Consider the following 15,086-nt stretch of genomic DNA (forward strand, 5'->3'; position numbering starts at 1 on the left):
CTCCCGAGTAGCTGGGATTAGAGGCACACACCACCACACCTAGCTAAGTTTTGTATTTTTAGTAGAGATGAGGTTTCACCATGTTGGCCAAGTTGGTCTTGAACTCCTGACCTCAGGTGATCCACTTCCCTCAGCCTCCCAAAGTGCTGAGATTACAGGCGTGAGCCACTGCGCCTGTCCAACAACAATTTCTCTGACAATTTTTTGTTAATGTTTTAAAAGAATAGGAAGGACATTTTTAGCCACATATTTCAGAATTCCTTAACTAAGACTCCACAATTCCTCATTAGAAAGCTCAAGCATGGGCTTCAGTACTGCAAAACGCAGCATGTACATGCCCTGGGTGGGAAGCAGCTTTCCACAGTGATCAGGCAAAAACAGCATAGAATAACTGTATGTGTTTTACAATCCATCCTCAGCCCTGATTCCCAGATTTTCCCTCTCTCTCTGCAATAAATAAGAGTCAGGACACGGAAAAACGAAAATGAGATCTCATGATTCACTTAAATAAAGTGTTCGGTACTGATATAACTTAGTCTTATAATGCTACCTCTATTAAGATGTTACCCTACTACTTTTTGTAAACAGTGACAAATCTCTGCAACTATGTAATTTCTCTTCCACATACAATATAATTTTGAATGTAAAATGTCTTACCATCCAGAAGACAATCAAAATGAAGGCACTGCAAGTACTCCCTCTCTCTCATAAAGCCATTCAATGGGGTTGCCCAACCTTCTGCCAAAACCTGCACCCACTGCATATCCACCTAGTAAATTTGAAAGTAAAGCAAAATTTTCTATTGCATGTATATATGAGCAAAAGCAGTGATGACCTTTAGGAATTTAATTTTGAAAGCAATGGAAACAAACAGTGTAAGGATGAGTACAGATTATACCAAACTAACAAAGAATAAGGGCACTAGGAAAATATTTCCTTCTCCTATTAAATTTAAATAACATTAGGCCTCCAAGTATTTCTAATAAAGACAGCCTCTCCTAAACTAGTGGTTCTCAAACTTTACCTCAAATCCCTGGAAAGCTTGCTAAAATGAGACTGCTTCATCTGCAGAGTTTCTAATTCAGTCAGTTTGCTGTGGGGCCCATGAATCTGTATTTCTAAAATGTTCCCAGAAAATGATAACAGTGATGATCTAACACTTTGATAACCACTCTCCTTAACCAAGAGAAACTTTACGGCCAGAGGAGGTGGCTCACACCTGAAATTCCAGCACTTTGGAGGCCAAAGAAAGCAGGCAGATCACCTGACCTCAGGAGCTCAAGACCAGCCTGGCCAACATGGTGAAACCCAGTCTCTACTAAAAATACAAAAAATTTGCCAGGTGTGGTGGCACATTCCTGTAGTCCCAGCTACAGGAGGCTGAGGCATGAGGATTGCTCGGGCCAGGAATCACTTAAGCCCAGGAGGCAGAGGTTGCAGTGAACTGAGATCACGCCACTACACTCCAGCCTGGCAGCCTGGGCAGTAGAGTGAGACCATGTCTCAAAAAAAAAAAAAAGAAGTCATTGGGAGACAAGGAAACTCAAATGACCAACAAATGTATTGAAAAAATGGTTATTCTCATAAATCATCAGGGAAATGTAAAATGATGGCATAATCATTTCATAGAGAAGACTTCACCTTTATCTATAAAGCTGCATTTTATTTGACAGTTTGGTACCTTTACAGTGCACCCAAGCACACAGCTTATGGTCTCCAAAAAGGAACTAGGGCTGGCTGGAGAAAAGGCTGAATCCAATCATAGGGCTAGAAGGTATAAGGTGAGCCTGGAACATCTTGCTGAGCCAGGAAGCAAGGAATCTTCCCAAGATTAACAAAATCTTGCTGGAAAGACACAGGAATCACCCCACTGGCCAGCTAAGACCATTTAAACTTCAAAAGGAAAATACTGGCTGAGGTCACTTGATACACAATAAATAAGAAGAGCCTTGGTCCATCAAGTGACTCACAAAAAAGTGACCATAAAGTACTGTATTCTAAAAAAAAAAAGGTGTATAGAATTAAGTACCTTCTGTTCTGTGGTCTTGTTAGGGAAAAAAAAAAAAAAAGGGAAGCCACTGCACTCCAGCCTGGGCAACACAGCGAGACTCCATTTAAAAAAAAAAAAAAGAAAGAAAGAAACTTTAAATAAAATATTTTCCAAGAAAAGTCTCTTACCCATGACAGAGTACTCTTCATTTTACAGAGACTATTATTTCTTGAACTTTGAGATTTGTAGCATATCCCATTAGAACGTCAAAGGACCGATGAACAATGTACTTATCGTTAATGTAAGCTGGATATGCTCATTTTTTAACAGAGCATACAGCAGTGGCTCTCCAATGAGAAAGATAAAGCACCTGGCTGAGTGGAGTACAGTAAAATGCAGCCTACTATTTATTCCCAGAGTATGTTTGCCAATGTGTTCCACTGCAAAATCAATTCACAGGAAAAAAAATTGTATTCATGAAGAAATTTTTTTTTTTCCAAAACCTTTGATGGTGGCTACTACTTGTCTCTACTGGAATTCAATTCTAGATGGTATCTGTTAGGGATTGAATGTCTGTGTCCTCTAAAAATTCCTATACTGAAGGCCTAACCCCAATGCTACCATACTTAGAAATAGGCATGTGAGGAGGTGCAAAGAATAGCAGTGTGCCTTCCAGATGCTCTGCCAATTGAAGAAATTTGAGAACCAATGAATTGAAAATACATTCCATTTAGAAAAAGCTACTGTCTTTCTGGATTCTAGAATCTGACATGTAAATTCATAGTCATTCATTCTCATTCTTCTTCTCTCTGCCTTTGTCTGCGTGTATTCACTCCATGCAGTCTGTAAGCAACAAATTCTGTTGTTCTTTTGCAACAGTTCACTTCCTGAGCTGCTCTGCTCTGTAGTTCTCCCTTCTTGTCACTCCCTGGCATGTCTTGGTTTCTGGTCAGAGACCCAATCACACACACAAAGTGTACCAATATAATTTACTCCCATCAGGGATTTGGTAACAACTTAAAGAGTCTTTCTCTAAGCCTAGAAGTTTTGCTTTGTTTTCCTTTCTCTTTACTTTCAGATACGGCACTTCCTTGGGTATTTTGGATTTTTACTATATTAAAAGAAAGGATGGGGAATCTAACTTCTAGTCCAAATACTTATTTTTAATCTCCCTTTTTTTAAAGTATACATAAATGATACAACTTAAAATTCTCTAAGACTTGAAAATGATAAATTATAGTTTCCATTCTCATCATGCTTAACTAAGCAGTTGTATTGGGAAAGACAGCTAATGATATCATCAGAGCTAAGATACACAATAAAATTATTCTTAACAATATAAGACAGAGAGAGTCAAGTTTTGGCAAGGGATTAGAAAACATGTCTGAAGGGGAGAATGTTTACTTAATTACTATGGATTAGTATTCCTTGACCTTTTAGAACCCATTATTTCTGATAAGCCTAAGGATCTCATGTAATATTTGTTCTTTGATAGTTCAAAATAAATAAGTATTATTACTCAAAGCAAATCAAAGCCATGGTAACTTGGGAACATGGTTGCACAAATTAAACACATTCCCCATCCTTAGAATTGTGACATATACCACAACATCTTTGCCCCCCAGCTAATACCACCCCTGGCCTCAAATACTGCTATAAGTCACAAATTTAACAAACTACTGTATATAAGGCTGTATCACTTAGTGTGAAAAGTAACAAAGAACTTACTTTATTAATTTTCAGTGCTGGTAATGTTTCCGCATCTGTTTTCGCCAAATGAAGTTTATTTTCTGGCACATATAGTTCTTTTACTTCATAAGATGCATCCACAGGTACAATATCCTATATAACAACAGAAGTACAATTTAAATGTTTGATTCAAGAATTTAGAGTTCACCAAAGGGTATGTTAATGAAGAAAATCTCTCAAAATAAAACCAAAAAGTAGCATAAAGAAGGCTGTGAGTGCTATGTTCCCCTCAACCAATACTCTCAAGCAGATAGTATCCCACATACAAGAAGTAATTAAGCCCAATGTCCCATTATCTAGTGGGAAAGAATAAATTCCTAAAATATACTACATATGTCAAAGTCAGGCAACTACAAATGAGAGGTGGCCTCAAATAAGAGGTAACAACAAAAAGAATTTGGAAACAAGCAAACAAAAACCACCTGAACCATCATCCTTATTATCTTTACCATATCACGAAACCATTTTATTCCAGCTTTTATATATACCTTTATCACCACTGTCAGGAAAGCCACCTTTTACCCAAGCAACACGGTATTCTAGAATGTCAGCTTTACTTCCACCACTGTGGTTTGAAAATCAGAACTTTTTGATCCCACACGAAATGCAGCCTGGAATTTTTATCCAAGCTCCATATACTCATTTATAAAACACTGGGATGGTGTTTTTCCCCATTTATACTACAAGTACATATTTGTGATAACAACATAACCATTTACATACTGCTCATTAGGAGCTCTTTACAAGGCTTGTTCACAACACTTGACATATTCCTGAGAATAATTACTAAATGTGTTTAATCACTTTAATTTGTTTTAAGCCAAATCTGTCAGGTAACCTCTACAACCATGCAAAATTGGCACTGATGGAGGGCTTTTCATACATGTGTCCAATACTTTGTTATTCAAAATAAAGTAATTCTCAAAAGAATGAGAAGATAAGCCAGACTGGGAGAAAAATACGCTCAAAAGTTATATCTTTAGATAAATGTTATCCAAAAATATACAAAATAAACAATTAAAACTCACCAATAAGAAAATGAACCCAATTTTTAAAATGGGCAAAAGACCTGAATAGACATCTCATCAAAGAAGACACATAGATTATAAATAAGCATATGAAAAGATGTTCAACATCATACGTCATTAGGAAATTGCAAATCAAAACAAGATAGCACAACATACCTATCAGGATAGCCAAAATCCAAAACACTGACAACATCTAATGTTGCCAAAGATGTGGAGCAATAGGAACCCTCATTCATAGCTGGTGGGGATGCAAAATGGTACAGCTACTTTGGAAAACATTTTGCCAGTTTGTTACAAAACTAAACATACTCTTATCAGCAATTTCACTCCTTCATATTCACCCAAATGAGTTGAAAACGTACCTCCACTCAAAAACCTGCACAGGGTGTTTAAAGCAGCTCTATTCAGAATTGCCAAAAGTTGACAGCCACAATGTGTCTTTAGTAGGTGAATAAACAAACTGTAGAACATCTAGACAATGCTATATTAGTCAACTCTAAGAAGAAATGAGCTCCATGAGAACATGGAAGAACCTTAAGTGAGAACTGCTAAGTGAAAATAGCCAATCTGAAAAGGGTACAGACTATATGATTCCAACTACATGATGCCAATTTTGCTGTGAATCTGAAACTTCTCTAAAAAAAAGTCTGTTTTTTTTAAAACAATACAAAACAACAAAAAATGTAATTCAAGATGAAAGAACTGGATTTTTAAGGACACTCTCCACTATTTTTCCTGAGGAATAGATGACCTCTAGAAAGAAACTTCAATTTATATTTGGTCTTACATGACATGTTCAGTAGAAAAAAAAGGCAGATATGTCAATCAAAGCCAGATGACTTCATGAAAGACCTAGGTGCTACCACTCAATCAATCAACAACTATGGGTTCTGAAAATCTAAGAACTATCCTCTTACATTTCTCCTACTTTCTCACACACCCTGTTTCCTCAAAGATGGAACAAGAGACAGTTCAGCAATGGCTAAATATGTGCCAAAATCAGGCTCCTCCTACTGGTAAATTCAAAGTCTCTGACCTTTCTAATAATTAAAAAAATAAATAAATAAACAAGAAGAATAAACATCAAGGAAAAGAAAAAGTAATATTCAAAATCAAAAGACAGACAAGAAATAAACACCACTAGCTACAACAGCAAATTCAGCCAGCTGCGCTGCTCCTGGGGTGTAGACATGAACGGCACTTTCTGGAGGCCCCTTGTCCCTCTAGGGTCTCACTGTTCATAGGAGGAAAGCAGAAAAGTGTGTGAGGCACAAACCCGGCACAGCATTAGACATTTTGTATACCTTCCAAATCTTCTGCAATTAAGCTTCCAGCAGGCACCCATAGCCAAAAGCTATCTATTGTGTTTACTGAGGGTAAATAATACAGGAGGGCATTAAAAAATAATGGTGAAGGAACAAAGCTCCACCAGCTGCTTCTATGTTCTCTTTGTAGATGCACTAATGGGGCAGATTATTTCTAATGAACCCACACTAAAGAGGGCATATCTTAAATTTTGCCAAGGAGTTCAAAGCAGTGACAATTAAATATACATAGTTTATACATAATACCAGGAGGGGAAACCACATATAGAAAAAAAAAGGACTCTTCCTTAAATCTAGCATGAGATATAGCTTATCTTCCAACTCCAGAATTATTTTAATATATGTATTTTAAATTATAAAACAGCAGTAAAGAGAATCTGGGAGATTCTCTTTATGAGAAAACCAAATCACCCTGTATCCCAGATATGGTTATCACTGTCATTTTTCTGTCTTCCCTTTGATCTGGTCTCCATCCATAGGTACATTACAGGACAAATGATAGTTTAGCAGTCTGTACAAAGCCTATTACTTCATCAAGTAGAAAATAAAAGTTCAGAGTCAATTTTTCCTGGAAGGACAATACGATGTGCATTAAGTGAACTACACATACATTCTGTATGTTCAATTAGCTTCTTCGCTATGTAAAGCCTCCAAAGATGCCTTGAGGCATACAGATTCTTTGCAGCTACAAAGTAAATAATTGAAATCTTCTATACTAGGGGGAGAAAACACTAAACATAACAAGTTACACAAAAAGTCAGGCACTCATTAGGACTTTTGTGAGGAAGAGTATGATACACTTTCATGAGACACTTAAAATTAAATATTTACATAATCACAAAGCTTTAGGGGCATAACATCTTCAAAACCAACGAGATACAAAAAGCGACAGGAGTCTATAGGTCAGTTATTTCCAATGTTCTTATCACTAAGAATATGAAGTAAAAAAAGAGGGCAAAGGCTTTTTATATTTAAGATCTGAGTTCCAATTCTAACAGTGCAATCTTGAGCATCTTACAACGTGTCTCCCCAGTTGTTTTTAAAAAAGTACAAAAAAGATACACACATACATGTTACAGGGCTGTTTTGACAAACTAGTGACTTAAAGTACCTGAAGAGTGGAGGATAATATTAGTGAGAACTGACTATAACACCACTCATTGTTCTAAGGGCTTCATGTGAATTTTAATCCATTAATCTTCACACAGTCCTACTAATGAAGGCAGAAGAAACTACTGCTATCCCTTCTTTACAGACGAAATCGAGGCCTAAGAGAGGTCAACAACTTGACCCAAATCCCTGCAATACTGTCTTTCAATGGACTTAACATAAAAAGAATACTCAATAATTAGAGTATGCTTGCTACATGCCAGGAACTGTTTAAGCACTCTGCATGTATCAACTCATAGAATCCTCTGCACAATCCTGAGGCAGGCACTTTAATTATTTCCCATTTCATAGATGAGCGAATTGAAGTCCAAGAAATTAGACTATATCTTTCAAGGTCATATAGTTGAGAAGTATTGAAAACTAAGGTATTAAGTATTTTGTCACACAAATTTTTCTTATTTTCATGATTTTATTAAACATAATTCCCAAGTTTTTAGTCAGCATGTGATCTTCCAATGCGTTGGTAAGGTTCTAGAGAAAAATAAAAGATATTCAGCATGTCAGGTGAGCCTAAATAGTTCTATTAAAGACAAGTAAGCAATTTGCAACCAACTGTTCCAAACCCTGCCACTGTGAATAAATCACGAGCCTCCATTTCCAATGCTGAGGATCCCTTAGCAGGACATGCAGTCTGGGAACAAATGACAAAGGACTCCAGAGAGGAGAAGAATCTCATTCTCAACTTCAATGGTAAGAAAAACTCTATATAAAGCTTTCTTTGCCATCTCTGAAATGTATATTATTGTAAGGATGGGATATCTTTTTGTATGCTGTGATGGGGCTTGACTACTCTCCCCCAGGTTTACTGCTGAAAATTGTCACAATCCTAGAGAAGCAGAAGAAAGCATGCAGCAGACACATCTTCTGATTTTTACTGGCTACAACAAGGCATGTTTAGCTGGTTTCCTAATCCAGCATCCCTAGTTCAGCTCACAAAGACTGAAGACCAGCAGCAGTGTGCACAGTCCACTGCAATGCTCCAGGCACAGGGCTGGGACTGTTCTCTTCCCTCCAACCTGGAGACCCCACAACACTGAGGGCACACTCAGGTGCATCTCTGCTTCCTCTGAAGAGATGGTCCAAATAAGAACTCTGCACTAACGAATGTTTCTATAGATGATGTCTACCATTTCCTTCCAACCATATCCCCAAGTTAAAAAAAAAAAAAAAAACTGTACAAATAATTTGCGATCAAATCTGTCTCCAAGGTAACTTGTTTGAACATGAAAAGGGCAATATCTATACTGTAAGCCCCATCAAATTACTGAAATATTTTGTGCACTAATAAAGTTATTCATAATTGAGCACAATTTTATTAATGTGCTACTTTACATGTATTAACAAAGGCTATAACCACTTTCTTTTCAAGAAGGGAAATTTTTTCATATTTTGTTTTTGAGTCAAAATAACTTTTTCATTAGAAGCATTTCATAAAACTCTTCCCTTTTCAAAATTCACACCCAACAATATTTTTAAATGGATTTTAGCCTCACAACTTCAATACAAAATTCTTCTGATACCTAACCAATGCCAAAATAAACATTCAAAAGGTTGCTACTGTTTTTCTCTTCTAAAAAAGATACAGAGAGTGAATGTTTTGGGAATTAATGCAAAAATAGCATGAATCAAGAGGAACTGGGAGCATCTGCTCAGTCTGTGAAAATGAGTTATACACAGATTCTATGTGTGAAGACAAAAGGACTCAGTCTCTTACAGGAATATAAAAAGAATCTTAAACATGCAGATGCTGCCAGCTTCTAGCACATTCCAGTGACAAATCTCAGTTTCCAAAACCACTACTAAACATCCGAAAGGAGCAAAACCACCTCAAAGTGACACAAGATATCTGGACAACAGAAAGTTGGTCCCCGCCACATGAGCTATCCACTTTATTTGGGATTCATTAGGATTTCCACAGACACAGCTATTAGAAACAACGTGCTCTTCTTCAATTTGTACATATAAAACCCTTTGCTTCATGAAATGTCCTTTAAAACACAAAGAGATCACAAGCCAGGCCAGGAAAAAGTCTGCACACACCTGGACATCTCACCTCCAATCTGAAAGGCTCCAGTCACCCAGCACTGAAGGGTAAAGGGGGCTCAGGGAGGCCCTAGGAGTCCTCCTGAGCAGGGGATCAGTAAATGACCCACACTCTACTATTAATGAGAGGTGAATTCCATAACCTGTAAGTCTAGAGATATTATAAATTTATAAGTATTAATTTAATTTTAAAATGTAACACGGGGTACCCAGAGCATTGACTTTGACAGTCTAACATCTAACATATGTTGTATCCAAAAACAGACAACTGTTTTTGTTTTTACCTGGACACTGGCAGGCAGGGCAAACAACATGCACTACATGAAAGTGGTAGCTCTCGCCTCTCATTTTAATCTTCCTAAAGAACTCTGAACATGTTAATACAATGATTCCACATTTTAAGTTTTCCTTTAAATACTTTCTGTACTTTTTTCTTGAGCCAAATCTGCTCAACAGATTTGAACACAAGGGCACATTCATATTTTTATGTAATTATTAAATTTCTATTATCTAAACTACATGCATCCAAAGCATGAACACCAAACGACATTCTGGCAACACTTTAAAACTGAGCTGCAAAGTCTGGCTTTTATGTGTAGCATAAAACCCATTTAGAGCACTAAACCACCATTTCTTAAAAAGACAAACCTTTAAATAATTTATAGCACTAGTAAATCTAGAGTTCCTGGTAGATTTTAAAACAGTATTTAAAATATCACTTTAGATTAAAACCAGCAGCAAGAAGTCTACTTCCTTATGTCATAACAAGCCAAGTTAAAATGCAATACCAGCAGGCCATCTAGTGACCAATTTAGGGTCTAGAAAAATAAAAAAATCCTGATTTGTTAGTGTTTTCTATTTTCTTAAATACATACCAAAGAAAGAAAATGAAGATGCTGTGAGAAAACGCTAAGAAATGCAGTCTTTATATGAATGACCACTTTATCTATCCTGATTATATTACATAGCCACAGTGAAAGAGAAGGCAACCCAGAAAATGACAGAGAATTCTTAACTATGTAAAGTACCCATGGTAACCAAAGGACCCATCATCCTATATTACCCATTGTACAGCATACTAAAAACATTTTTCTTGGACAATGAAATAAATACTGTATCTTACTGAAGACCATTAAACAATTCCAGGTACAATTCACTTCAGAAGAGTCTCTCCAAAGGAATACAGAGGAACAGATAAAAGCAAACTCTACTTACCACTATTTTTCCATGAAGACAGTGCTTTTCAAATACCTTCATTCTCTGGGAAGTCCCAGACCATAGTACTTTCTTCTCTCTAATAAAAAGTGGTATACAATTGGAAATACATACAGTGTTTGGTCTTTGTCCTCAGTTCTTGGCACAGAGCTCCTAACACCCTTGAAATCCCCTAAGTGATCAATGTGGCTTTGGAGTGCTGAGGAGAGGACTCTCGGCTGAAGGGCTCCTAGACAGCTTCATGATGGGAACTGGGACCAGAAAGTCCAAGTCACCATCACAGGGTTGAAACTTTCAGCCTCACTCTTCTCCCCTGACCTCTGGGGAGCAGAAAGGCATTAGAGAGATTGAGTTCAATCACCAATGGCCAATGATTTAATCAAATGTGCGACGTAAAGCCTACATAAAAACTTCTAAATGATGGGGTTCAGAGAGCTTCCCAGTTGGTGAGCACACGGAGGTACTGGGGGCTGGGGGTTGAAGTTCATAGAGAAAGCATGGAAGCTCTGCCACCCCTTCCCTGCACATCTCTTCCATCTGGCTGTTACTGAGTCTATAAGAAACTGGAAGTAGCAAATAAAGCACTTTACTGAGTTCTATGAGTTGTCCTAGCCAATGATCAAACCTGGTGTGGGGACAGGGTAGGGAGGTGGGAAACCTTGGATTTATAATCAGCCAGGCAAGAAAGTGGGTAGCCTGGGCACCCCATTTGGGCTGGCGTCTGAAACAGGGCAGTGTATAGGAGTGAGCCCTTAACCTGTGAGGTCTGAACTAACTCCACATAGCTAGGGTCAAAATTAAATTGAATCACTGGATACCAGATGATATCAGAGATCAAACAAAAAACTGGTTATTGTGAGAAAAAAAGTCTTCAAAAGTATTACAAAACTAAGCTTGAAGAGGGGATAAAATTTACTTAGTTTATTTTAGAAATAAAGTTGTCATTATATATAGTATAACCTTTTACCACTTCAATTCAGGTTTTAGGACTCACATAAATCATAATTCATTAGGCAAAATGTGCCTCTTTCCAAGGTAAATTAGATAACCTACAAACACTATTCTTATTGCACGTACATAGAACAAGCATTTCACACTAGCTGGACACAGGTATGAGCAGTTTATTTCTTTAATAAACATTCTTTCCAACCCAGATAGTGTTGTCTTTGATCTGTTCAAGTATTTTAAAAGTATTCAAGAAATAATAAATCTTTCTAAGGTCAATGAAATGCCCATGCCTCTCCCATTTCTTAATCCCAACTACAGTTAGGGAACAACTGATCAAGGAATGTGAAAGACAGTCAGAGAAAAGATTCATATTTCAGAAATAAACTAGAAATGGAAAGAATCTAAATACTAGTAAAGGCAGAGTAGTAGAAACATGAGTGTGTAGGCTGCAGAATCAATCAGAACTGTGTGCAAACCTCTCCCTAACTGAACTATCTGGGACAAACAACTTCACCTCTGGAATCTGTTTCCTTATCAGCAAAATGAAGATAATTATAAATACTTCTCAATTTCAATGTAAATTAGATGCAATAATGCCACTGCAGTACCTAACACAGGGCCTAGCACACAGTAAGAGTTCAACTGGTAAGTTACTGTTGATGGTCTCCATCTCTGCCTGTGATGGTTAATACCGTGTGTCAACTTGATTGGATGGAAAGGATACAAAGCATTGATCCTGGGTGCATCTGTGAGGGCGTTGCCAAAGGAGATTAACATTTGAGTCAGTGGGCTAGGAAACCCAGACCCATTCTTAATCTGGGTAGGCACCATCTAATCAACTACAAGCATCACTAGAATATAAGCAGGCAGGAAAATGTGAAAAGAGAGACTGGCCTAGCCTCCCAGCCTACATCTTTCTCCCGTGTTGGATGCTTCCTGCCCTCGAACATCAGACTCCAAGTTCTTCAGTTTTGGAACTCAGACTGGCTCTCCTGGCTCCTCAGCCTGCAGATGGCCAACTGTGGGACCTTGTGATCATGCAAGTTAATACTTAATAAACTCATATATATATAAAATATATATACACACACACATATATATGTACGTATATTCCATTAGTTCTGTCCCTCTAGAGAACCCTAATATACTGCCCATGGCATTCGCTTTCAGCACACACATTTATATATTCTTTTACATAATGCTGGTTAATGTAGGACCCCTAACCTTCACCTCCCTACTCCAAACACATACTCTAAAGCTACATAAATTTGGTTATTATTCCTTGCTTTAAAGCAACATGGTACTTGATATATTCATCCCCTTCATCTCCCAATCTATATTTAGATTGTACTATGTGTCCTCCCATAGCCCACCTTTGGAAAACCTAACAAACGTCTTTGTGATAACAACGAAGTTAAATGAACTGAATTTGCTACCCCTGGATAGAGGGAGTTTGATATGAAAAGTATACATTATAGCAAGTCACTTTGCAATGAAGTACAGTGGGCAAATGCACAACTGGCATTTCTAAGGATGAACTTTGAGCTGAATGTCAGGTATTCACTGGTTTCTCCATGTGCCCTAATGCCCACTGGGATTCAACTTAGTGAGAAAAACAACCAAAAGAAAATAAAAGACAGATATAGTTGTGTGTATATGTGTATTTCTTCCTCAATTGCATTTTTAAATTCTACATCATAGTATAAAAGAAGAGAAATAAATGAATCTATATATGCTCATTCTAGTCTATACACTATAAACAAAATAACAGTGGTGAAGACCAAAAATTAAGGTCCATGAGGCTGGAATGTTTATTGTTTAATTCACTGCCACATCCGCAGTGTTCACAAAAGTGCCTACCACATATAGCACTAACTATCTGTTAAATTAACTAAAAAGATCAACTAAGTACAACAGAGAAATATGCGTGCTTTCATTGGGAAGTGAAGTCATTTATTCAGAAAAGCATGTAACAAATATTGAAAAGGAGGGTGATACCAAAAGAAAGCTATCAAATTAAGGAGGCATTTGCATTTTTTCTTTTGTCACCACCCACCTTTAAGATAAAAATTAATTTTTTCAAAAGAAAATTTCTCTCTCCTAAATGAACATAACCAGAATCCCTTTCTGGATGTAGATTTAATTACATCTCACTTAAGTGTAAGGAGAACACTCCTGAAAGTAAAAGCCAGAGGTATAAGAAAATTACTGAAATTCTAGATGCAGAATCCAACATGTCCATGAACAAGCTTCTTCATTTCTCTGAAATACTTCAAAGGTTTACTGTATGAATAAAATCAAACAACATATGAAAAGAGCTTAGCACAAGGACCACTTGGAAAACTACCACAGTAATTCAGGTGAGAGACAGTTGGAAGCTAAATTAGGAAAAAAGGTCACTTTCCTCCAACTGAAATAAACAGAACAAGTTATTTTAAAAGACAACATACTATAAATATGTCCCTTATAATAAGGACTCAGCAAATGTTAATTTCTTATCTATCCTTCTTTTTCAAGGATAATATCCTTGAATGAAACTGTCCAATCATCAGATTGTCTAGCAAGCATAATACAGACTAGTATCCATATACAAGGAAGAGCAATTAGCATAATCATTAATTAGGTACAAATAAATTAGGAGGAAGGCATTAACTAAGACTACAGAGATAAGACAAGCAATAGCACCAAAGAAAGAAAGAAAATACTACGGTGAACTTCATAAGGACAATAAATAAGAAAATATGCAGCATGGAACCAAACTATGAAGAACTGTGAACACAAATCATCTTTCCTCTTTATTTTATTTTTATTGATGCATTTTATTTTATTTATTTTTTATTTCAGACAGGGTCTCACTCTGTCATCCAGGCTGGAGGGCAGTGGCAGAATCATAGCTCTCTGCAGCCTCAAACTCCTGGGCTCAAGAGATCCTCGTGCCTCTGCCTCCTGAGTATCTGGGATGTGCCACCACACCTGACTACTTTTTAAAAAAAATTTTTGGAGACAAGGACAGGATCTCACTATGTTGCCCAGGCTGGTCTTGAACTCCTGGCCTCAAGCAATCTTCCTGCTTCAGTTTCCCAAAGTGCTGGGATTACAAGTGTGAACCACCACACCTGGCATATGCCAGGTATAAATCATCTCAATTCTATAAACAATGGAAAAATCAGTAAGTGTTTTAGAGCGAAAAAAAGGAAATGCTTAGACTACACTTTAGAAAGATTACTTTGTGAATATTATAGGACAGACTAAAGGGCACACAGAACTGGAGTTGTGGTAACCAGTTAGGGGAATATGGGATAGTGTGATCCTAAAATCATACAGTGTCAATTTACCTTCAGTTTTTAACCATCAGGGAATAAAAGCAAGATGCAAAGTCCTGTGCATCACAAATACCACAGGAATCTGTATTTTCATTATACAGAATTATAGTTAAAAACCAACTGAACCCTGAATACAATGCGGAATCCTGGACTGAATCCTAGAACAGGAAAAACATTAGTGAAAAAATAAGTGAAGAGCTGCAAAATTTTCTCAAAATCAAGTTTTTGTTTTTTTTCAAGAAAAACTTAAAATTATCTTCCTCCCTGAAGAAAAAAAAAGAGCCTACACATAGGA

At 37.1% G+C, this 15,086-nt stretch overlaps 1 protein-coding gene across 3 annotated transcripts in view; it reads right to left on the minus strand.

Moving 5' to 3' along the window:
- The window catches only part of PAPSS1 (3'-phosphoadenosine 5'-phosphosulfate synthase 1), a 107,193-nt gene that overhangs the window by 42,553 nt on the left and 49,554 nt on the right, over positions 1–15,086 (minus strand). For all 3 annotated transcript variants that reach the window (XM_016951973.2, XM_063809714.1, XM_016951975.4), the window contains exons 6-7: positions 3,719–3,832; positions 658–769 (exon numbers count right to left, since the gene is read on the minus strand). In XM_016951973.2, coding sequence (XP_016807462.1) covers positions 658–769; positions 3,719–3,832 — 226 coding nt within the window. The remainder of the gene's footprint in view (positions 1–657; positions 770–3,718; positions 3,833–15,086) is intronic.

This window comes from Pan troglodytes, chromosome 3 (genome assembly GCF_028858775.2).
Source record: "Pan troglodytes isolate AG18354 chromosome 3, NHGRI_mPanTro3-v2.0_pri, whole genome shotgun sequence".
Taxonomy (NCBI): Eukaryota; Metazoa; Chordata; class Mammalia; order Primates; family Hominidae; genus Pan; species Pan troglodytes.